Genomic DNA, 25,114 nt, shown 5'->3' with positions numbered 1-25,114 from the left:
TTTTGTAAAAACAATCATGAAAGCAGGTTATCCTTATTGAATATGTAGTTGTGAGACACGATTGCACTGTAGCTTAGAAATAGACCGTGCAGCCGGAACTTTATGATCTTGGGCAAATTACTTACTTTGTCTGTGCCTCAGTTTCCCCTTCTGAAAAATGGAACACAATGACAGCACCCATCCCATAACGTTATAGGGAGGATTAGATGGGTTGGTATTGTGCTAAGTGATCAATAGATATTAACTACTCTCTATCATCATCACCACCATCACCAGCAGATATCTTTGGCATCTTCCTTTAAGTTATCATCCTCCTCACTCTCCCAGTGTGGTGTTAAACACCTTGCCATAGCTTAAAGAATAGGATTCAAGCACCTTTTTGATTGGCACAGACACCCAAGCTCTAACCCAATGCTTTTTAAACTTTTGTGACATAACCCTATAAGAAATACATCCACGATGCCCTCTGCATCTCCTGTTTCAGTAGTTTCCATTGTTTTTCTCTGCTGCTGCTCAGTAACCACTAAATGTATTTGGTGACCTCATCCCTAACTCCCCAGGTTGAAAACGGCTGCTCTTGGCCACCTGCAAGTTGACACAGACTGAGAAGGAGAGAGCCAACCCAGAATAGCAAGGTTCAGGTTTTGCCACTGACACATCCCAGCTGTCCTCTGACCTCTCTATGGCTCAATTTCTTCAGCTATCCTTCATTCTGTCAAAGGTGTCCCTGAGCGAAGATTCCCAGACCACAGGGATCCTAGGGTTCTGTTAAAAGCTGTGGTCATCAGATTCTCGTGGAGCACATGTTACTGATAGAGACTATTTCCTGAGATCTATGTGTTGGGTTCCATTTTTAAAACTTGCAAAATTGTCTTAATTATTATCCCTATTTGACATGGGGGGAACCTGAGACTTGGGTTAAGAAACTTGGCCCAAACTTTGAGCCCAAACTCATAACCTCTGCTTCTCAAATCGGGAGAAAAAGTACTTGGGAAAATTTACATATTTTGGCATTAATATAAAAAGTATCTTATTATTCCTAGATTTTTTTTTAATCAAAGAAAAGTTTTCAAAATTGACCATTCCAGAGTCTGTGGTTTTAACTTCCAGTAGGCTCTTCCATATGCTCCAAGTCCTGTGGATCCAGGACTGTTGGAAAAGTGCTTTTCTTTCCTTATTGCCAGAGGAGGAAAGCGGGGTTGGCAGATTTTTCAATAGACTGCCTGTGACAATACAGCATTGTGAGATTGGAACATTCTAGAAATGTCCCTTTTCTATCTGAGGATGCTGGGGCTTGAGAAGAGGACCAGTTGGCCCAGAATTACATGGTCAGTCAGTGTCATCCCTGTATTCCCAGAGGGCTCTGGCACCCAGGGGGCAGGCAAGAGTGATGGAGAACAGCAACACAGTCCATCCTCACTAAAGGAAAGAAAAGCATGATTAATGGTGCTACTCAGGGTTGTCTGAATATCCTTTGAACTTTCCACTACCCGGATCTTCAACAGGGCACAACTGAAAAAAATCAAATGTCCTGGCAGAAGAAAATTGCCAAACGAATTTTGGTGTGTCCATGTTAGCATACTATACAGTCATTAAAAATCACATGCACCAATGTTCAACTTCACACATAGTTAAAAAAAAAGGCAAATGAGGGCGTCAGTGATACCGGGTAGCTTCATTTTTCCCTGTCAGGCATCAATCACTTACAAGTGTGATGACACAGTGGATGTTGAAGCATATTTTGCCACAGTGTGGTCACCGTTAAAACCTCCTCCAGAATGATAAATTGCCTGCATGGTCAGCTTCCTCAGTCTGGGACCCCCACCTTTGTTATCCAGTTCTGATGTCCTTCTCTAGAGCCCCCGGGGAATCTTCGTCTCCATCAGACTCCAAACCCATCACAGCACCCATTTTTCCTGACAGCACGTTACAGATGCAGGCTGCACTCAGGTTCCAGTGAGAGCCTGCTGCCCTTACCTCCCAGGCAGAGCTCATTAGGGAAGCTTCCCTTGGAGAGCCAATGGCCACCTTAGGTTGTGTGTGTAATTACATAATGATAGCCCCTTTTCCTAATGGTGGCTCCTTGTCCACATTAGAACAGGAGCCTCACCCTTCCCAGTGCACAGGCAGCCTGCACTTCCAAGCCCCTAATGACATGCCACCTGGCCAGGCTGAGAGATTAAAGGGAAGGGAGATGCAGTGGATAAATAGCTCTGTCATTCTCAAGCAAGTATTCAGCCAGCACATGGACACATACATGGATGGGCATGGGGCGCCTCAACCACAGAATTGCCTCATTATGTATCAACCTGGGTTCTTAGGGTGGGCTTTGGTTTGGGGGTCTAGGGCTCAAACATGAACCGCAGAGACACTGGAGAAAGTGTGTAGATAAATGCAATATGTGGCTGAAAATCTCGGAAATATGCCCCAAGAGAAGAGGTTTAAGGGACTTTGGGGGAAAAAAAAACTTTCCATGAGAGCCATCATGGTAAGAAGAAATGTGGGTTGACTGGGGAGTAGGAGGAAAAGGCTTATGACTCAACTGAAGGGACTTCAGGCAGAATCCGTGGGGCAGGATTCACAATACCATGCGGACAAACATTGTCTAACAGCCACAATGTGCAAGGTCCCATATTCTCTGCATTAATCAGGGGACAAAAACCCATCTGCCATGAGGTACTGAAACACAAAGACTCAAGACTCAAGGGCTCTGTCTATGGTGCAATCATGTCAACAGCACAACTTTGAGGGCTGAACTGCCTGAGCTGGAATCCATGTCAGGTCCCCTGGGACCACTGCACCAATTGTCTGTCTCGGGTTCCTTACCTGTCAGATGGAGATAGCAAAAACACCTACTTCCTAGAATTGCTATGAGAAATTCATGTGTTCGTGCATCCATGGTACTTAGAACACCACTGGCCCGTAGCTATATATGGTAGCTATTACTACTTATATGAGTATTCTCTATTTATAGAAATAATCATGTTCACTGTGGAAATGTTGGTAATGACTAAAATGTAATGCAGGGAAGTGGGGACACCAAACCCATTCTTAATTTCTTCAGCCATGTCTGGGAATTTATAACCAAGGATAAACACCAAAGATAATTTTTCTTTCCAGAGGTGATCTGCACTGGTGATTCATACTGGAACATGCATGTCTCAAGGTCCCCTGCTGACTCATTGGGTCCCCCAAAGATCTGTCCTACTTACTGTATTGTTAACCCAGCACCTAACTCATCCTGTGAACTGGGACAGAAGTCCCATTCATACCATTCTGCATGGGCTTTTCTTTTTTCTCTTCTTTTATTATTTTAATTTTAGCCAGTCTATTTTGCACATGCTTAACAGTACATGTGATCTTACATCATTTTTGGAAGTATGCAGGGTCTATGCTTTAAATGTGGTCATTAAACTCAACAAGCGCCTAGTTGTCCAAGAGGAGTATAATTCTCCTTCCAAGTTCTCTGCAGCTGGGCAGTCTCTGCTGCTTCTTCCTCAGTGGGCTCTGCTTATATGCCTTTTCCAGATCTAGACCAGCAGACACATGAGGGATACTGTGAAGACTTCCCAAAGATGCTTCATATAGATTCCGAATTTCCCCAATCATCAGGGTGCAAATCCCCAAGGGAAAAGAAGCCTCTGGGGAACTTTCCATGGGAGTCATCATGGTAAGAAGAAATGTGGGTTGACTGGAGAGGAGGAGGAGAAGGCTCCAAGTCAAACTTTCTGAGAACAAAGGGATTCACATTACAAATGTACCATGTTCCCAAGATGACAAGACACAAGGCCTGAACCGAAGAGTTAACTAAAGATCCGTTTATGCAGAAAGAAAACCCTGGGCTGGCTTGAGGTGTGGGCACTCTGAGAACAGGCAATTGAGAAACTGATGCTTGCAGTTCCAGTGAGAAAGGAAATTGGAATGAGGAGATTGAAAGCACTCTGAACCGTGATTAGAGAAGGGAGATATTAGCTCACTGACATTTTTCTGGGGTATGAATGTAGGTGATTACAGCAAGCCCAGTCAAGTGTGGGACTCTGAAGCAAGCATGAGAATAATCAAGTTTGCCTTCCTTATTGACTAAAATGGAAAAGAAGACAGGATGGGGCAGCTGATAAGATTCAAGCCTCCTGGGAAAGAAAGCAAAAGGATCCACTGAGGTCAAAACAAACCCAAACTAAAGCAAAGGCAAAAGGAAAGATAGAAGGAAACACACACACACACACACACACACACACACACACACACACACACAATGGACAGTATTCGTCAAAGACTCATGAGACAAGAAGTTAGGAAGTGTAAGTCCATAGAACAGTGATTCATGAGAGGGCCACAAGAGGGTTAATGAACAGGATGAGGATATTACCAACCATGGCGGCTGCTCAGAATGCTCACCTGTCCATGTAGCAGGGTAAGCACATTTATATCTTCCAAAATGGTAGTAGGGATTATCATCATCATCTCATTTTCTTGGGGAAAATTCCACAATGAACAAGAATAACCCTGAAGGGCCGAGGTCATAGTCACTCACTGGAGACAAACAGCAGTAGAGGTGAGCAGACCCCTGGCAGCCTGCATCCTCCGCACTGCTGAAGCGGGGTGTGCACACTGGATGCAGTATGATCCAGAGGACCTGCTGGCTTCCTGGTAACCATGTTTAAGAAACAAGAAGATCTCAAACTCTACCAGGTCTCTGAACTGACATGATGTCAGAGCCCTGGCATGTTACTCTGTCTGAACGTGGAAACTAGATTTAGTATAGATGGAGAAGAAAATGGGTTAAATTTCTAAAACAGACACAACTTACATTCTAGAGGGGAGAAAGAAAATTGGACATCCACGCTAGCTGAGGTGGTTTAGGGAACAGAGGATGTGAAAAGAAGGAGAGCCACAGCAAGAGAGATGTGAGGCTGGCCCGGCTTCTAGGCAGCGTAAGAACCCCACCTGGGATTTCAAAGGGTTCTCCTCCACATTGCAATGGAAGGCAGGGCAGAGTGGGAGAAGGACTGGATGCTAAGTCAATGATGAGACTTAAGGAAGGACCCCACACAAATCTGGGATGGTAGGACAGAGAAAAGAGACACCATTTGAAACAGGGAAGTGGGGAAGGCTTCAGATGGTGACACCTGGGAGATGATGATTGAATTAAAGAGAGTCAGCCTGGATTCACACCAAGGCAGCTGCGTCTAGCACATCTGATTTATTGAGAAAGTAACAAGAAGACTTGACGGGGTTAAGGCAGAGACATAAGGAAAACTTTTGATCCAGTACCAGGCTGTCTGTGTGTGGGGAGGAAGCACTGTGTGCTATTGCAGTGTATCTGCTGGGAGCAGGGAGAGAGGCCAGGGAGGCTTGGGAAAAGGGGGGGCAACCACGCAGGAGGAAAGCAGGCCTGCAAAACCGTGGGCTGCTCTTCAAAGAGAAGGACTGAACCCATGAAGTCCTGACAGATGGATTCTGGTGGCCTAGGAGCCTGCCTGCTTGGCCATAAGCACCCTGATTTTGTAGTGGGCAAGGTCTCCTGTTGCTCAGCCAGGCCTTGCCTGAGATGGCAGGTACCATCAAGTGTCCTGGGCGGAAGACTGGATTTATCAGCAGCAGAAAGGAACAGAGTCCAGCAGGAAATAGTGTCAGCAGACTGCTCAAGCAGGTGGGTGGCTGACCTGTCTGCAGTTGGTCCGGCGAACCAGCAGGAAAGTTCTAAGACCCCAAACATGATAAAAGGATCCATTGTCTCCACATCTCTCTGATAGCCAGGTATCCCTCTGATGAGTCTCTTGTCCAGCTTCTGGGACAGCCTCAAGTCAACAGAGCTCCCTCCCCAGGTGGCTTCAAAACAGATCACTTACCACATCATCTCGGTCTTCCCACTCCACCTCAGAGAGGTCCACACTACTGTAATTAGGTTTCCTTCGCTTTTTGCCTTCTTCATACTAGCATTGGGAAGAAGAGAAAAAAGAAAAGAAAAAAAAATTTCCATGAAATAATTAGCCAGGGCAAACTTTATCTTCCAAGCCCTGTTGCCCAGATGGGGACTATGAATGAACAGGTGTCACAGAGAAACCCCTCAGGGTGACAGTCTTCAAGGTTGTAATGGCCAGAATGCCAAGCCCAGATGACTGAATATTTCCTCCAAGCCAGGGAATACAAAAGCCAATTCTTTGATATGAATCTACCTAGCAGACTCCTTTGTTTCCAAAATACCAGAGGCAAAGGAAAGTTCATCCCTCCTTGGATGGGGTATGTAGGGAATGGAGAGACACTTCCCCTCTATTCCAAAGCTTATAAAATGACCCAGGAAAGGACTTACAAACATCTATCCAAAACCTAGTGCTACCCCTTATGCTTTATAATCCTACAGTCTCAAACCTATCTCCAAACTCCCTGGGTGGGAAGAAAAGACACCAATCCTCACAGCTGGAGTTGGACTCCGCATCCTGGTGATCCTTTGCAGACACACCAAACCTTCCATTTGCTATCACCCAGGCCACCACGGTGCTGAACTAAGCGTGGCTACTTTGCCTGGAATAGATGTGGGTATTGGGAATCGCTGCCAGATTTAATGGTCATTAGGGAATTTCTCTGGAAAACCTGATGAGTGCATTAATAACCGGGGAAGTGGTTTTTGTCTCCCCCTGCTAAATCACTGGTGTTAGTCACCCTGCCAGCCTACCATTTTATCGACCGGACATGCTTGTGTCTGGACCTTCATGCTGTCTCGAGGCCTTTAATGTTGGTTGTTAGGGTGATTATAAGGTAGCAAAGTCTGCCCTCTGCTGCAGGCTATGTATAAGCAACCCCTTTACAAGTTCAGATGGTAGGACTAATGGTGTACTGGAAAAAATATATAATAATTTTTTTTTTTTTGGTGGGGATACTGTTTTCCTTTTTGTTCTTGTTTCTGTCTCCAGATTGGTCATCTTTTGATTGAATGGCAACACTCTGAGGTGCAGGGTTAGTCTAAGTATTTTAGGACCCCAAAGCCACAGGCTGCCTGATTTTGGACACTGATTGGCTACTGTGGATACAGTTGCTGAAGGCACCCAAGCAGGAAGGGGAAAGCATCGCCAATATATAGAACTGAACAAGTCTAACCCGGCCCAGAGTGGAATGTAAGGGACAGTGGCCAGAGAGGGGGCTCTCGAGACACTGTCGCACTAACAGGGCCAAATGTTTTCACACATTCTTCTTCCCTGTCACTGCATTTCAGGAACTCTGAGCCATCTTTGGAGGGTCAGAAAGGGGTTGTCCTACCTGCCTGGTAGGGCTCTCACCACCCCAGCAACTACACTTCCAGTCCCCTCTTTAAGGTGTCCAATGAACACATGTTTATGGTCACCATAATGACATCAGATCCACTCCAGATGAAGAGGAAGGGAAATGGCTTCACTGTAAATGATAACAGCAGTAGATCCTGTTATGGAAAGTTCTGGTGTGAATGGAAGCTCTGGCCATCAGAGAGCTAGGCTTGCTTTCCCTCTCTGAGGAGGAATGGGAGATCACTGAGAGGAGCTGGCCTGGGTGGGAGTGATGACGGAGAGCAGCTAGAGTCAGTCAGTCATTCTGGACCTCTGCTGTCACCTGTGCCAATGCCTCCCAATTTCCCATGTAGTCAGAAGCATTCCTGACAGCTATTGGGCACCTCAGAAGCGCGTGCAGCCCATATCTTGAACTTTGAAGGCAGAACTTTCACGATTCCTTGGGTAGCCAATTGCTGGATCTCCAATGTTCATTTATTCATTCATTTTGGTGGAGAGTTCTCCCTTTGACCATTTCAAAGTGCTCCTTTGTTCAATACACATTTATTGGAAAGCTCAAAATGCTAGGCACTAAGCCTATAAAGTCAATTAACAAGTGCTCCGCTCTTTCCCAAGGGCTTATTTGCAGTTTATCATCCTTAATTTTGCCTCTGTTCTTGCCCATTATTCATATGGGAAAAAGGGATCTAGCAAGTTAAATAAGATCCTATAGCCAGTGTGGAGGAAGACACCTCGCCCATCGCCAGCCCCTGGCTAAATTTTCATGTCCAAGCCTCAGGTTATTCTAACCATGGTTTCAGAAATTTAAAAACACTCCAAGATCCAGAACACCAAGTGTGCCTTTGTCCTCAGAGAAAGCACAGACAAGTTTTTGTGAGAAGAAAAGAGCACTGGGGCCCTACCACTTCACATCGCCCATGTCACACTGGGTGTGGGACCCTAAGCAAGGTGCCAAGCTCATCTAAGCTCCCTTCCTCAGTTGCAAAGTGGGGAAAAATAACAGGACCTCCACAGCAAAAATAGGAACGTGAGGGTGAAATGAGATATTGTGTGTAAAATGGCAACGCGTTCCCAGGGACAAAATAAACTCTTAACATGTGGCTAGCATGATTGGTGAGAACCAGGCACTTCTTGGGAAGACACAGGCTCCTTGCAGAGTCATGGCTAAGATTACATTTCCGTGGAAGGGGGAGGCCATTTGCTAATTCTGCAGGCCACTCTTCTGCAAAACAGGCAGGCAAGAGATGTTTGTAGGAGAGGATGTGTTGGGCAATCACAATCATCTGTGTCCTCCTGGTGTATATATTACAGGTTGAGACTTAAGACTCTCCTGGCAGAAATCCGGACTGTGCTAAAGCACCCAGCACCTTTTAGATGGCATTTGGCAAAAGCCGGTTGCAGAATCTTGACTTCTGACCATTCCTAAATGTCTGTATTTATTTATTTTTTATAACCATTTAAGAAATGCAATACATTACACCAAAAAGTTAGTCTAGAAACTTGAGGTGATTAGAGAGGGATGGAATAAAACATTTCCCAGCTCTCTTGTCCAGAAGCCACCACACTCCTGCAAGTTTCTGTAATTTCATTTCACTGACCTTCCACACTGTCTGTTTAACCAGTATGCACAATGGGTCTGAAACACTTTCCATCTGGGTCTTAATTAACAGCTGTGCTCCTTTAGACTATACACATTAATGAAGCAGAGTGATTAATTTGGGGAGAGAAGAAAATTCAGTGGACTATTGTATAGATAAAACAGACCAAGGCCTGTGAGCAGACTGTAGCATTCTGAGTCTAGATCTGCCTAGATCATTTTCCCTATAGCATAGCATACTGAGCCTGGATCTGCCTAAATCATTTCCCCTGTAACATAGCATACTGAGCCTGGATCTGCTTAGATCTTTTCTGCATAGAGGAGGAGGAGGAGGAGGAGGAGGAGGAGGAGGAGGAGGAGGAGGAGGAGGAGACCTAACCCAAGCCAATTCCAATGAGACTCAAGATACAACCTGGGATGCTTTGCTGGACTGATCTGGGGTAAAGGGGTTCTCCATCCATAGGCCCAGCTAAGGTAGTTGTATGTGAGCTTGGAACACTTTATAGCCATTGCTATCACAACTTGGATATAGTGTTTCCCAAAATGAAGCCAGCATAGAGAAAGCAAAGCAAAGATATGAAAAGAGTCCTGAAAATAAGGTGTGCACACCTGGCTCAAGCTATGCCTGACCTGAAATCTTTATACCCATGGATATTACATGTATCAATACATCCTCCCCATGTTATCCTCTTCTCTTTTTAAAATATATTTTTTAAGGGGAGGTGGGGCTGGGAATATAGCTCAGTGGTAGAGTGCTTGCCTAGCATGGATGAGGCCTAGGTTCAATACCCAGCACCACACACATACACACAAGCTGGCTTGTGTTTTAAGCATTAAGAACTCAACAGAGTTCCAACTTGTATATATTTAATTCCTCTTTGATTTTCTTTTTAAATAAACTGCTTTTAAAGTCCATTTTATGTGCAGTATTCACAAACTTGGGTATTTTAATGATTATTTGGGAACATGTGATTTATAAAACACCCTCGGCTCCCCAGGATACACTACTGTGTCTGAGCTGAGCTGATCTCCTCTACGTCCTTCCCACCCCCAAGTGACAAGAAAAAGAACTAACTCAACTCTCAATTCTCCTCTCTCCCAGGCAGCTTTGGCCTGGGACAAATCCCAGGTCCCCTAACTCCACGACTCCCACGCCTTCTGCGTAAGGAGCTCGTTATGGGGTTGAGGCATTGTGTATGGCAATTGTTAGTGTATCTATAATCTGTAACTTCCTTTGAAAATGTGATTAACGAATTGCAAACGGTTTCCAAAGGTTTATAAACAGACTTTGAGAGCCACAGGTAGGGTTTGTAGTTTTGGGGGCCTGTTTTTATGAAAAAAATATGTAGAGGAGAATTTAATAAGGAAAGATATTCTGTGCTATGAAATACTGGGAGGTGGAGTTTCAAATAAAGGCCAGATGTGGCGAACACACAAACAAGCCTGTGGCCTAGCAGGATGGAGAAGAGAAGGCACCCAAGCTGGAACCCCCCAAGGGCTTGCCCGATATGCCAGAACATTCTTAGCAGTATTTAATGGTCTGAATACATGTACACTTCGGTGTCACCTGCAGATGGACTTTAGGAGGACAATGGAGATGAACCAAGGTGATGGTCACATTGACTTTAAGAAAACAACAAAGCCCTTGCTTCCCCTGTGTTCTGTCAGAAAGGCCAGGGTGGTGGTGTCATCTGCACACATGCCACCAACAGGAAGGAAGGAGATGGTGGTGATGGAGGGCATGGCTAGAGAGGAAGAAACCTCACTCATGGTAGCGCCATCTGGAGGAGGGGAGGCTGAAGCCCAGGCCCAGGATGGTCTGGGAAGATGCTTTTCTTCCCAGGTAGCCATGGGCCTCCTCCAAGGCCCTGGTCTCCTCTTCCCTCTGAGCTTGAGGGACCATTTCAGATGGGACATACGAGGTCTTCTCTCCTGTAGACTCAGGAGATAGGACCTGAGAGCTACTAGCCCTTCATTCCTTCACTCACTCATCTACTCATTCCCTGCTCATTTGTGCATCCCCAAATCTTACTGGACACTAAATACTTTTCAGACCCTGCACCAGGCCCAGGCAAGCTTTGGCAAAGGCATGGAGAATCCACTCCGGGAAGATTATCTCCCAGTCCTTAAGGCCCTGATGGCAATTTACTATCAGTGATTCAAGGCTGGCTCAGGGGAGGCCAAATAAGAGGATGATTCAAATGCAGGGCCCAGATTCTAATCAGGTTTATGTGCTGGGTGCTTCAGGGCTTGCTTTGTATTTCTTTGATTTTTATTTTCCTCTTCAGTTGGAGGTAACAGTGCTCAGCTCAGAGGAGAAGTAAATAGGAATAAACATGGTTGAGTTTAGAGTCCAGCAACTCGTAAGTCCTAAAAAACACGGCCAGAGAATCTGCCCACTCGGCCAGTTCTAATGACTGCTGATACAGTCCCCAAGATATGAAATGTGGCCACACCTGCCTCTCAGAACTCATCATCAGGGATAAATTATGTTCACAGGATAAAATGATTCTGAATAGCATTGCCCTTTATGAATAGTCTTCTTCCTTTAAAGCAGCCAAACTCATAGCAGGATGGTGCTCCTGACACTAAAATCTGAAAGTTGGATTCCATTTTGCCAGTGGTAATTAAAGGTCTCTGTGACAGATCCAGAGGAGGTGGCCCTTGGGGGGAAGGGTGTCCCTTAGACTCCAATCAGCCCCTGCTCTCCTGCTGATCAGCAGCAGGGGCTATAAGTATCACAATCAAAACGACTTTGGTCATTTTTTTCTGAATCCCCGCCCCCCCCGATTATTCATGTAGAAAATCTGGAAAGTGATAAAAAGCACAAAAAATGAAAAGGATATTGCTGTCACTACCACCATACAGCGATCACCGCCTGACACTCGGCTGTCTTTCTCAAAGTAAAAGTACTTTGAAGCAATTACCACTTCCAGTTTTCAAAGTTCCTTCCTCCTCCACCAAGCAATTTATAAAACATAGCAACTGATCTGCTCTGTTTTCCAAATGACTGCCTTTAGGGAGAATATAAATGAAATAAAGCACATTTTTTCCCCCTTGCTGGCCAGCTTCCCACTTACCTCTTTCCATGCTTCAGTGTTCCTTGCTAAGCACTGGATGCACCTTGTTGGATTCTCACAGCTCCAAGTGAGGGAGAAGTTTTCAAGGATGGGCACATGCAAAGCCCAGAGATGTAGGTCCTGGGGTGACATGGCTAATGAGCAGTGGAACCGAGATCCAGGCCCACTCTGCCTGCTTTCTGAGCTGCCTTGAAGTGGTCTCTTCTCTAACTAGGGCCCTCCGTTCAGATGACAAGAAACGACCCGGACTTGGACACAGTGGGGCTGTACATAGCGGGCCTATTCATGGTGGTTGCAGAACCATGCTGGTAGTCACATCCAGAAACCAGTCATGTTTTGCTAACAAAACTCTTTGGGGCTGTCCTGAAACTGACCCTGACAGCTAAGGATGGGAGAATCAGTTTGAGGTTAGGATCCACTATTCAGACCGCAGACCATGGGGGCATGGCGGAAGGCTAAGGATGATGCCCCAGGACCAGTGTGCGACAGCCTATTTCCACCAAAATTGTGCTTGGCTCTTCTTGGCTGTGATTCCACAGCCACCCAGACTCTTCTAGAAAAGACTCATGCCTGGGTGACACTGACAAAACGCCCAGAGAAAAATTCCGATGAGTCTGTGTTCGAGAAGAAATCCCACATGTCATGAGAAGATGAGAAGCTCAGATACACCGCAGGAAAACAGGGCCACGGGGGTGTGCCCCAAACCAGCAAGAAGATGGGAGAGGAACAGCGGGGCATGTCGAGACAACCTGCTTTTTCCTTTTTTCTAAAAGGTATCCTGCTCTTATTAATTAATGTTTTTAAAGTGTCTCAGAGATGAAAAGTTCTATGGGCTTTCCTGGTATGATTACAAAATCCTTTTGATCGCTGTCAAAGTCAAACAGCTTGGGTCTTAAAAAAACACACACACACACACACAAACAACAATTAACAGGCCACTTTGAGAACCCAAATGACCTTTATCTTCATTAGTGTCCTCTGAGGAGCTGTGAGTCACAAACTGTGTGTGTGTGTGGGGGTGGGGGGAGGTGGCCTGGCCCTATCATCGTTTTAGTAGGTCAGTTGTGGCCTGGGACACCAGAGCTGGCTTTAAACTCTGATTGTCAAGATGCCGGTCTGTTTTGTAATAGCCAGTTAGTCATAGAAGTTAAAATCATGCCGAATGGCTGGGGACAGGAGGAGCCTTTCATTCTAGCAAAGGGACTGGGGACGTAGGCAGCAGGGACAGCAGCAATGCCAGGTCTGCTGACCAGGTAGAGGACAGAGCTGAGAAAAGATTGGTGTTCAGTGGGGGGAAAACAGGACCGCACAAGGGTAGCATCCCAAAGAGAGATGCACTTGGACCCCATTCCCGTAAGTTAGAAGCCTGGACACAAAACCCAGTCCAAAGTCCCCTAGACAAAAGTTAGATACAATGCAGTCTTCAGAATGAATTTCAAAAAACTTCAAATAGAGTTGCCCTAAGTTCCTGGGCATGGATACCTGCTTCATCTCCCAAAGCCAATTTCATACAAGGTCTAGATACCACCGTGTCATGAGGAGATAATATCTCAGATAAAAGAAAGCCTCTGTAATTTAAAAGTTTATCAGAGATATCTGCCAAGCAACCTGTTTTTTTTTTTCCTTTAAATTTACAGAACTTTATTTGGCATTATTGCATTGCTCAATTAACTGGACCAGGCGACCCGAGGGTACATGCCACCGACAGACCCTTTTAAATAGGGGGTACAATCAGGCATGACAAATTGATTCTGGTTTTGAAGCTGCACAGACAATGGGTTTCCTTATTCATTCAAGTGAATCTGAAAACAGTATCAATCCACACTACAGCAAAATGTGCTAGCTGTCAAAAGAGGTTGCTATGAGCCCTCTGTCTGCGGAAAGTCAGATCTCTGTGCTGTTGGTTTCCCTCCTGTGATCATACCCTGTCACCCCCATTCCCAAAGCCTTTTTCCCAGCTCCTTCACTGGGAAGAGGATTCTAGTCTTAGCATCTCAGCATGGCAGGGAAGGCAATTAACCTGCCAGAGAAGAAACAGAGGGCTGCTGAAAAGAGAGAAAGGAATCCCTCCTTTCAGACCAGCCACCTCACCTGATACCTACAGCCTACATCAGCATGCTGAGCCTCTGTCAAATGTATACATATGTAGACATATGTGTGCTTGTGTGATTTTTGTTGTTGTTGTTGACACTGGGGATTGAACCTAGTGGCATTTAACTGAGCCACATCCCCAGCCCTTTTTTGTATTTGTTTTAGAGACAGGGTATTGCTGAGTTACTTGGCACCTTGATTTTACTGAAGCTGGCTTTGAATTCACAATCCTCCTGCCTCAGCCTCCCTAGCTGCTGGGATTTCAGGCATGTGCCACAGTGCCCAGCTGCCTGTATGATTTTATTTATCCATCCCTGGTCCATGCAGTCCACTGGATTGGTGACCCAGTGAAATATTTAGTATGGTGTGTTTTTTTTTTTTTTTGTGTGTGTGTGTGTGTGTGTGATTTCCAATTAGAGCGATGTATCTTTTAGAAAATGTTTCTACATGCACGGTGGTCTGAATATAACCCCAAGAGACTTTTGAGGTGATCCATGACTCACGGGAAAACCCAAGGACCCCTGTAAGGTTGACTGAGTTCTCTTAGTCTGATTGTTTCTGTGGCCATGGAAATGTGGGCAAGGGCTGTAATGGGTGAATATAACCAGAGAAAGGGCCAGTGAGCCAGCAGAGCAACCGGGGCCCAGCAAACTGCCCCATCTATTGATTGCTTCTATTTCTAACTGTCTTGAAATTGAGTCGCATCAGTCTTGCCACTAGCTTGGTGTCACTCCCCATGATACCTGTGCCCTGGTAAGCAGTCTCCCCAGCTTCCCACCTGGACTCTACAACCTCCAGCCCACTGTCCTAGATCTGGCCAGAGAGATTCTTCTACAACCCAGATCAGACCACAATCACCCCTTGGCCTGAAGTCCTCGTGGTTCTTCATGCACTCTAGGAAGATGGCCAGAATTCCACAAGTCCCATCTCTTGGCCTCTGCTTGCTGTTCTGACCTCTCTCTCACCACTTCCTGTCTATTACTGCTCTCTCCAGATAAACTGAGCTGGCTGCTAAAAATGTCATCTTCATTCTTGTTGTTGGGACTCTCTGCACAGGCCACCTCAACTGCTCTTAACATCCTTCTCCTCATCTCAGGGTCAAGAGGCCAATCCCTCTGATCCCTCTACACTCAGCTGAGACATTGGCTGCTCTGGCCTTTCCAGGTCGGGCCAGCCCAGGGCCCCTTCTCCTCAGTCTCTCCTGGTGGCTTCATCTCCCCACAGCAGTGCATATTCGTGGCTTTCTTGACTGCTTTCTACACTAGCTCCTGAGCATCTTGGAGAAAGAAGCTATTTCTTGTTTCTCATCAGACCTGCCGAGCCCAGGATAGTGCCTGGCCAAAGAGTCTGTTCCTCATGAATAAGTAATGAACCAATTAGCATACACATTCATTTCATCGAAATGCACAAAAAATAGGAACTATGTGCCTGACTTGGTTTGGCATCCTGTGAGCATTTACTCATTTAGTCCTTATCAAAGTCCCCTGCAGTAAGGCCCCACCATTTTTTGTCCTTTGTTCGGTGGAGGGAAAGCAAGGCCAGGGAGATTCAGTAATTTGTCTGGGATCACACAGTTTATAGTGGCTGAGCTGAGGTTTGACCCCAGACATCTCTGAGGCCTCAGAGTCAGCTCTGAGAGTGAAACACATCTCAGGTAGTTAAACTGTTCTGGAACTGCCAGGTGCCTGCCTGTGGTGTGTCCTGAGGCCATAGGAAGGACATAATGGCAGTGTGCCCTATGGCCATCTGTCATAGCCCTAGAATTGAGCAGGGTTGAGTTTCAAATGATCAACTCTCAAAGGAACCTTTCCCTTAAATATATAAGAACATAATACATTTATATTTGAGTGTCGGTGAGCATGGACTCCATGTAAGGAGTCCCAGGCCTCATGAGTATCAAACTTGCTGCAGCTCTGGGTGTCAGACAATGCTGTCACATCTCCCTATCACCTCCAAATCCTCTTTCTGGGGCGTCACTAACAAGTCTGAGGCTCCAGGAGAGCCCTCCAGGGAGAATTCCAATAGCTTAACTGATTCTGATATATTCAGAAGACATTTCTGAAATCCCTACATTTTTCTGATGGGGAGAGATAGTGATATTTGCTGATGGTTTTGTGTTTCAAATAAATACTCTGGTCTGATCTCTCTCTTCTTTTTATCTATTTATACTTCTCATCCCTGAAGAATTAAGCTGAGTTCATTGGGCAATCCTCTCTGTTTGGGCACAGTTCTGCCAAGGCAGGTCCTGCCTCAATTTAAATCTGCCTTGAACATTCTTTAGCAGAGGGGTTCCTCAGCTTTTGATGTAATTTGGAATTTTGTGTGTGTGTGTGTGTGTGTGTGTGTGTGTGTGTGAGAGAGAGAGAGAGAGAGAGAGAGAGAGAGCCTTCCTTCCAGCTGATATTCTACATTTAGTACTTGCTGAGTGGTATTCAGCTCATCCTGCTCTGAATTGTGTCCCTTGAGATGAACTTTAGTTTGGTCATCATGAGGTCCAAGTGGAAAAAGCTGTGTGACTATGCTAACTGTCCCCTTGGCTTGCTCCTCAGCCTCCCCTCACCCATCCAGGGAGAAACAGGCACAGAAAGCACTGGATTTGGGACCCAAACCCAGAGCCTCCAGGGTTGGAGTTGGCAGTCCAGTTCATTTGAGATTTTTGTCATTGGACAGATGGTGCACAGATGTAAGCAATCCAATGAAATCTATAGCTACAGGCCAAAGAAATGCCACCAGGTATAATCCTATCATGCCACCTAATGGAGGAAGGGGGTCACTGGGACAAGGATAGGGGCAGACTCCATTCCAAGAACAACTTTCAGCAAACCCTCTGCCTGGTGTGGCCAAACTGCTCTCTTACCTCAATAATCTAAATGATTTGGCAAACATCCATACATAATGTGGAAATGGCACCTGAGACGTGTGTTTGGAAATATATTTGCTTATCACGAATTAATAGAAGCTGAGAATAAAGCATAATAGCAAGAACTCAAAGAGGTGTGGTGGTCAGTCCTGTAGTATGATGGGAATCAAATTATTCTGCCCCAAAAGCCCATGGTCTTGACATTTTTATTTGCATTCTTCAGGTCTTATCATTCAGGATTATGTAAAAATGACAGCTGCTTATAATTATTTGGGGGTTTGAGCTGCAATAATTAAAAACATCTGCCTTTATCTTACCGCTACCAGACTTAACCCTGCGAGGGTTGGGTCTCCTGAACTTCAAAGAGGGAAGCAAGAAATAAAAGAAACTCCACACATTACTAACAAATTTCTAGTGATTCATTTAAATGTATAACCAGTTATTCCAACAGCCTTCAAACCCTTCATTATCTTTTAAATATATATAATTTGGTACTGCTAATTAGATAGCAATTTAATGCTCTCATGGGGATTCAGATGCAAGGTCTTTCAAAAATGTAAACTCAGAAGACTAATCATTGGCATTCAAATGATTGAATTCTTCAGTTATTCAAATGAGTGTGGGCATTCACACAGTTGGGATATTTGAATATTGTTCTGTGAGTCCCAGCTGTAGGATTTCACAGGACCCCTTGGTTATCTCCTAGTACAAGTTCACCTCCCTAGACAGAAGCAAGATCCTCTTAGAGACCTATGGCTCCATTTCCTATATTTTTTCTTTCTTTCTTTCTTTTTCTTTTTTCTTTTTATTTATTTTATTTTATTTTTTTGGTACCAGGGATTGAACTCAGGGGCACTCAACCACTGAGCCACATCCCCAGCCCTACTTTGTATTTTATTTATAGATAGGGTCTCACTGAGTTGCTTAGCGCCTCGCTTTTGCTGAGGTTGGCTTTGAACTCGAGATCCTCCCCTCTCAGCCTCCCAAGCTGCTGGGATGACAGGAGTGCACCACCTCACCTGGCTCCTATTTTAAGGAGGAGCAAAGTTTCTTGGAATTTGCAGTTACAGACACCTCAGTGCTTGCTTCTCGGATTTTCTCTTGTTGGTCTGCTTGTTATCGTCTGGGTAGTTAACATTCTAATTAATAACTCTCCCCCAAAAGCCTGCTGCAGATGGAGGAGGTGAAGAGTCTCATTCTGCCTTGAGCTTCCACTTCCTGTGTATTCCCACCCCCGTCGAGATGGCCCTTTAAATTATATAAAGATGTGCATCGCATGGAGAAAAACAATTGATCAATGAGATGACACTGGGCAATGACAGAAGCCAGCACTCATGGCTCAGCCTCGCAGTATGGTTAGGGTTTGCATTCTTGAGCCCAGGCTAGTAGCTAGCAGCTGAGGCTCATTTCCCCGAAGCGGGAAGGGAGGGGAGGTGCCGACAAATCTATAGGAATTTTTAAGAGATCATTATTCAACACATTGCCTGTAATTACATTTTGATGAGCTTTTTATTGCTAATTCATCATCCAAGATGGGGCATTCTAGATATGAAATTAATCTAGTAAAACAAGGGGTCAGAGTGGGTCCAGAGAAAAGGAAAGCTGTTCTCATCCAATCCTTTCGCCAAACAATAAAGCGACAGAGTATTCCTATCTCTAAACCAAACATCCTTGCAACGCCTACTCTGGATCAAGAACTGCAGAAAGCCATGCTTCCCGGTGGTCCTCAATACAGATGTGGATTCTCCGAGCAGCCCAGTGTGACAGAGATGCACACGCAGGGGCCGGAAACTGAAGGGAAAGTGAGCCTGATGCCATCATGTTAAAGTCAATGTCTATGTGGGTGCACTCAAGATCGTTTGAAAGCCTAGTCTAGAGCAAATCATTTTGCAGAGAAATAGTAGTCCAGTTCTCTCAGAAGCAGGTCCCATGACCCGGATGCCTGTGCAAGGTTTTTATCAGAGAGGGGTTCCCAGGACACACTTGCAGACACATGGCATCCCAGGGATGGGAAGGCAGAGAAGAGAGGACGCATCATCATGCATACTGCCACTGCAGGCAACTGGAGCTTCAACCCACCAGGAAAGCTCCCAGAGAAGGTCACATGCCTGGGAAATAGCCCACCTGAGAGGTGGCAGCACTCTTCAGTCTTTGGTGGAGGGATGCTAATTCCTTGGCGCATCTGGTCGCTGCATGCCTGGGAAGAGGGACTCCTGAGCCTGCGCCAGGGGCTGGCAGCTTTGAACCAGGCTGCACTTGCAGGGATGGTGGGGGCTGAGAGGAGAGGAGAGCGAGCATCAGCAGTGACTGCTTTGCTAAGTGCAGTACGAGCAGAGGCTTGTCAATAAAAATCCTTCTTTGAAGGTCTTGTCCTAAATCTACGGGAAGATTCCCGTGCTTGGCATAGTGAACATCTTCATGCCTCAGGGTCTTTGCACAAACTGTTCCCCCAGCCTGGACCAGTCTCCATAATCTGCACAGAGATTTTTTTTTTCTTCTCATCCTTCAGGGCTCAGTTTAAACCACCACTCCTCGAAAGGGCTCTCCCTGAACATTCAACTACAGGAAGTGTCACTTCTTAATTTTTGTTTTCTCATATCCTTTTGGAGAGCATATCCACAGTATGTCATGCTTTTTATTTATCCATTTATTTATGAACTTAAAAAAAATAACATAACAGGTGCAGTGGCGCACACCTGTAATCCCAGTGGCTCAGGTGGCTGGGGCAGGAGGATCTGAGTTCAAAGCCAGCCTCAGCAACAGTGAGGCACTAAGCAACTCAGTGAGACCCTGTCTCAAAATAAAATACAAAAAAAGGGCTGGGGATGTGGCTCAGTGCTAAAGCGTCCCTGAGTTCAATCCCTGACACTAAAAAAAAAGGAAATGAGCAATTTACTCATCCAGGTCCCTCGTCTGTATTCCCAAGTACGCTAGACTGTGTCAGAAGTCATGACCTGAGGCTTATAGGAGGTAAACCAGCATGCAGCAGGGTTCCCAAGCCACGTGGTACACAGTTAGACACCAAGTGCTTTTATAAATTCTACTTCTTGCCAGTACTTCCACCCATGGAGCCTGATAACATGGTATTTCATGGTGCACTCAATTTCTTATAAGTGGGTCTTCTCTCCCCATTCATCTGTCATTGTATCTCCTTTGAACCAGGCCCTGGATATGCAAGGGTGAGCAAAATGCAATCTGACCTGCATCTACAGGTTCCTTGCAGCACGGGGAAAGACCAGATGTGTCACGATAGTTCTGCAATGTACTAGGGAGCCCAAATTCAAAGGCTGGAGTGAGAAGCCTGGTGGGACAGGAGCATATTTCTCTGGGGCTGATGTAGGGCCAGGCAGGGGATTAAGGGGAAGAGATTTTTGCAGAAAAGGAGTGGGTTGGGGATGTGAGGCTGTGAGCTTCCTGAGTGGAGGGATCACAGTCATGCCCAGCAGTGGTTCCCAGACTATGGGATTCTGTTGCTGAATCTGTCAGGTTGTTTTGGTTGTAAGCCATAGATACCAACTCTTAATCACTGAACAAAAGAGGAATGTATTGGAAGGGTATATGGAAATTCTCCACTGTTCATACAATGGCTGCAAATAAATGAATTATTAAATAAATAAGCAAAGGAACTCCCTCTTTCCACTTCCCTTTTCCTTCCATCCGTCCTTCTTTCTTTCTTCGTGCTCTCTTCCTTTCCTGGCAGAGTAATGACTTAAGAGAAATAAACCTCCCATCTCCTCCTACCTTGGTTTTAGTCAGGACCCCAGCAGGAAGTTCATGGCACTCACTGTCAAGCTGGTTAATTGAGGAGGATTTAATAAAGAAGCCAACGTGAAGTTATGGGTAGGATGTAGAAAACTACAAAAATGGTGCAGTTCCCCGAAGCTGGACACAGTGGGGACCTTTTCTCCCACTCTGCAGGAAGAGACAGAGGAGGAGCAGATGCGTGAACCAGAGCAAGAAGGCCACAGACACAGGCAGGCTTCTGTGACTTTAGGTTGGGAGCAGCCTGTCCCCGAGGACACGAGGATGAACACATGTCCTAACCCTCATCCTCTCTCCATTTCTTGTGTGTGTCCCCACAAACCCCGCCCACAGTCAGATTGAGGAACTGCACCCCATGTTGCATGCAGATCAGGATCCAGGAGCAAGGGGAGAGGTTTGCAGAGGCTGAGGGAGGCCCCCACTCAGAGGCACGTCCTTGGGGAGCCTGAGAACTCAGAACTGGGGCAACTTCTTTCCACTGCATAAGTTAATAAGTTAAATTACATGAAAAACCACTTTGTCAATGTCTGCCTTCCTTCCTTCCTTCCTTCCTTCCTTCCTTTCTTTCGGTGAAGAATGGCCCACATCTATGACAAACACATTCATTGACTAAAGCATCAGGGACCTTTTCTCCCCCTTCCTTTATACATTTACCTATTTAATTTAATTAAAACTCATATTGTCTATGGACCAAATAAGCACTCATGTACAGGATGCTATGACAACATAAACATACAAAACATAGCAAGGTAGGGTGCTCAGCACAGAGCCAGTCCCTTAACACCATAGGTAGCAAATACATTATTGCTGATCCCGTGTACACCATGTCCAGCATCCAGAGGATATCAGTAAAGTACACTGAATGTATGGAACTGGCTCTCCTAGTCCATCTATTATTCCCAGAGTGTCCAAGCACATTTCCTCACAAAACATAGAGGCCATGGGTTTCTGAGGTTTGCAGAACCCAACATACATACTGCTGACAGAATTCTAAGCACCTACTGACTTCCCTAGTCCTCAAGAACAGGAGGTGTCACTTCCCTTCCCAGAGCTGACATGCTGTCACTCAAGGGTCCAAACTGGGCAGTTCACACAGTGCTGTCAACAATTTCAGCAAGAAGGCTGCATTCAGGGCTCTTTGCTAAATGATGTATTTTAAAAGTTACAGGCTCGCTCCAATGGGGTCGCACCATCTTATTTATTTTTCCTCAGAGAACACACTCCCCTGAGCAGATACACTTATTAAATATCACTTAATTCTTTTAAACAACGGGATGGATTCAGATCAGGCCTAGGCAGGGTCACCTGGGCAGTTCTGAGGCTGCATGAGGTCTGGCCAGTCGCCGGCTGGCTGCCTAGAACCCGCGCGTGGCGGTACCTGTGCGCCACCTACTGGGCAGTTTCCTTCAGTTCATTAGCAACCTGAGAGCTGAGGGCGTGGAGGCTGGCTTTGTGCAATGAGCTTCTTTTAAACAGAGACTTCCTCTACCTGCCTGTAGGTCTCCACTAACTAGTACCGTGCTTGAGGCAAGAACCACCTGATGAATGTTTGCAGGCAAGCAGGAGGGTGGCAGGTGGGGAGGGGGACAGAAAGAAAGGCGCCCCTGACATAGCAAGAGCTCCATATATCTTCGATGAAAGAATGTGTGGCACCTGCACCTCTTATGTATGGGAGGAACTTGGCACCCAGGCTCTAATCGTCAGGTCCAGGAAACACCATTGAAATAATTCTAGTATTTACTGACTACCCGCTTTGCATAGTGAAGACCCACAGCGTGTAACAGGGAGAAGTTAAGCACCTAGGAGGGATGAGTGACCCAAGGAAACTACAGCAGGGGACATGCCAGAGAGTGATGAGGATAGAGCATCGCTACTCTGAGGTGACAATTGAGCTGGGAAAAGACAAGCAAAATGCAGTCACAGTGCATCTGCTAGAGGAGAGCCAGCATAAGTATTTGAAGCAGGAGACAGCTGAGAAAGGGGACAAAAGGGCCACCGTGGAGGATATCATAATTATATAAAGATCCCATTCAGACCTCAAGTCTAAAAAAAATTTTTTTTTGAATTCTATAGAATCTGTTCACATGACCCACTGTTCAAATTAAGTCACCTTGATTAGGCAAGAATTCAGACAGTGCCCCTACCTTTTAAATTCCTACTGGTGTTTGACAAGCACTCTCTGATTATGATTCAACATATATTTACATAGACCCATGGGAATGTGAACTTAGTACCACATGAGAGGACTAAAGCATGGTATGAGTGTATTTCCATTGATTAGCCTGTCCATGTGTCAATCAATGTATTTGATAATCTTCTAGAGGGTCCATCTATAACCAATGTAGCAAACAGGGCACAGAAAAACAAAGATCAAAGATATGTAAAAGAACAAAGAAGCAGAATTAATATATAGGGGCAATCAAGGAGTGATGTAGAGAAGGGTCAGTGGTGGCTGGAACAGCAGTACTGAGTTCCAGAAGCATAGGTAGATGCTCCAATGGGTTAGGAAGATGACACCATTATCTGCAGAATTTGGCCTTGTTAGAGAGTTAGCCTGAGTTTTCCAAAATGTCAGACATGGCTTTGATGCCTGAGGATCCTGATCTATGGGACCTGAGAACTCAGGCTTCCCCTGGCTAATGTTTCCCACCTGTTGGCCTCTGAGGTACAGTTTGTTTAGGAGTTGAACCTGGACAGGAGTGGTGGTGCACGCCTGTAATCCCAGAGGCTTCAGAGGCTGAGGCAGGAGGATCACAATTACAAAGCCAGCCTTAACAACTTAGCAAAGCCCTAAGCAATTCAGGGAGACCCTGTCTCTACATAAAAATGCAAAAAAGAGTTGGGGATATGGCTCAGTGGTTAAACATCCCTGGGTTCAATCCCCTGTACAAAAAAAGATGGATCTGCTTTATAAGTGAACCCACATGACTGAAGTGGCCCGAGCTTCCCAGTCAAACTTGGAAGCCCATCTGCCTTGGTCATGAAACCAGTTTCACTTCAATTGGAGACAACCTCTCATTCTATCCCTTGGGGCTGGAGAGGCCACAGCATGGCAGGGGGCAGTAGCCACAGAGGAGGAGGTTGACTGGCCACAGACTATTAGTACAGACTTCCAGGATAACATAAGTGATGGGGCAGCAGTGGTGTTGGTAGAGTTTATCCTACTCCACTTTAAGGAACAAGAGGTCCTGTCATCTATTTTATCTAGAAAGATCCAAAGTGTCTGGTCACACTCTAGACCTGTGTTGTCCCTTACATAGAGCACAGCCACATGTGGCACCTGAGAACCTAAAACACTAGTCTGAGTTGATGTGTTGTATTTCCACCAGACTTCAAAGACTGGTATGAAAGAAATCAAAATATCAGTCAGGCATGGTGCACACCTTAATCCCAGTAGCTCGGGAGGCTGAGGCAGGAGGATTGTGAGTTCAAAGCCAGCCTTAGCAACTTGGGGAGACACCATCTCTAAATAAACTATGAAAAAGGTCTGGAGATGTAGTTTACTGGTTAAATGTCTCTGGGTTCAATATTTGGTACTCACACAAAAAAGAGTAAAATATCATATTAATAATTTGTATATTGATTATATTTTGAAGCACCAATATTTTGTACAGTTGGGTTAAATAAAATATATTCTTAAACTCAATTTCACCTGGTTTTTTTTTTACTCTTTTAGATGTGGCTACTAGGAAATTTTTAAATTACACAGGCAGCTCAAGTTTGTGGCTTCCACTGTGTTCTCACTGGGCAGTGTTAAGTCTAGACAGATTCTAACTATAACCATCCCAGGATTGTCCTGGTCCTCAGCCATATGGCTGAACAGAGCAGGCATCTGGGTGGCCCCCACCCTTCCACCACTCTCCCTCCCACTTTCTAAAGAGCCAGCATAGCAGAGTGAATTTAAGACGTCTCAACTGATCTGGGTGAGGGCTCCTGGTTCTGGTATTTTACAGCTGTGTGATTTATAGAGGTCACATATTCATTCTGTGCTTTCGGCTTCCTGTCTGTAACATACTGACCTTGCTTGGAGCACCCCAGGTCCTTAGCTTGGCACTCACAGTTATCTGAGCTGCCTCCTAGATGGGGCTCCTCCCATACCTCCCTTCCTTCTGTCCTTCCCTGAGCCTCTGGACTTTTCTGAGGCACCTGCAACCTAGGTTTCCATTAGCTAATGACACAAAGCATTAAAATATGGACAATACTCAGTGGCTGTCCCATGAAAAGGGGTCAAGGAAAGTTTGAAAAACACACCAAGATCCACAACAGTGAAGAGAGAAAAAAAAAACAACTGCATCTCCTTAAACTCTTAAACATCTTATCTTATGCATTCCTTTCGTTTTTGACTTCTTTGGGGGCACATCTATATAACCTCTGTGGGCAGCCTGCCCAGGCCCAGAGCAAAGTGAACATTCAATGAATGTCAAAGGAAGGAATGTAAATCCCCTCACCATCATTGCCACCT

General features: G+C 45.5%; 1 protein-coding gene across 1 annotated transcript in view; it reads right to left on the bottom strand.

The window, feature by feature from the left end:
• The window catches only part of Cacna2d3 (calcium voltage-gated channel auxiliary subunit alpha2delta 3), an 872,527-nt gene that overhangs the window by 187,777 nt on the left and 659,636 nt on the right, over nucleotides 1–25,114 (bottom strand). Inside the window, exon 18 of the mRNA XM_027947835.2 lies at nucleotides 5,853–5,936. Within this exon, the coding sequence (XP_027803636.1) occupies nucleotides 5,853–5,936 (84 nt within the window). The remainder of the gene's footprint in view (nucleotides 1–5,852; nucleotides 5,937–25,114) is intronic.

Source organism: Marmota flaviventris, chromosome 1 (genome assembly GCF_047511675.1).
Source record: "Marmota flaviventris isolate mMarFla1 chromosome 1, mMarFla1.hap1, whole genome shotgun sequence".
Lineage (NCBI taxonomy): Eukaryota > Metazoa > Chordata > Mammalia > Rodentia > Sciuridae > Marmota > Marmota flaviventris.
This window is presented reverse-complemented; position numbering and strand designations above follow the sequence as displayed.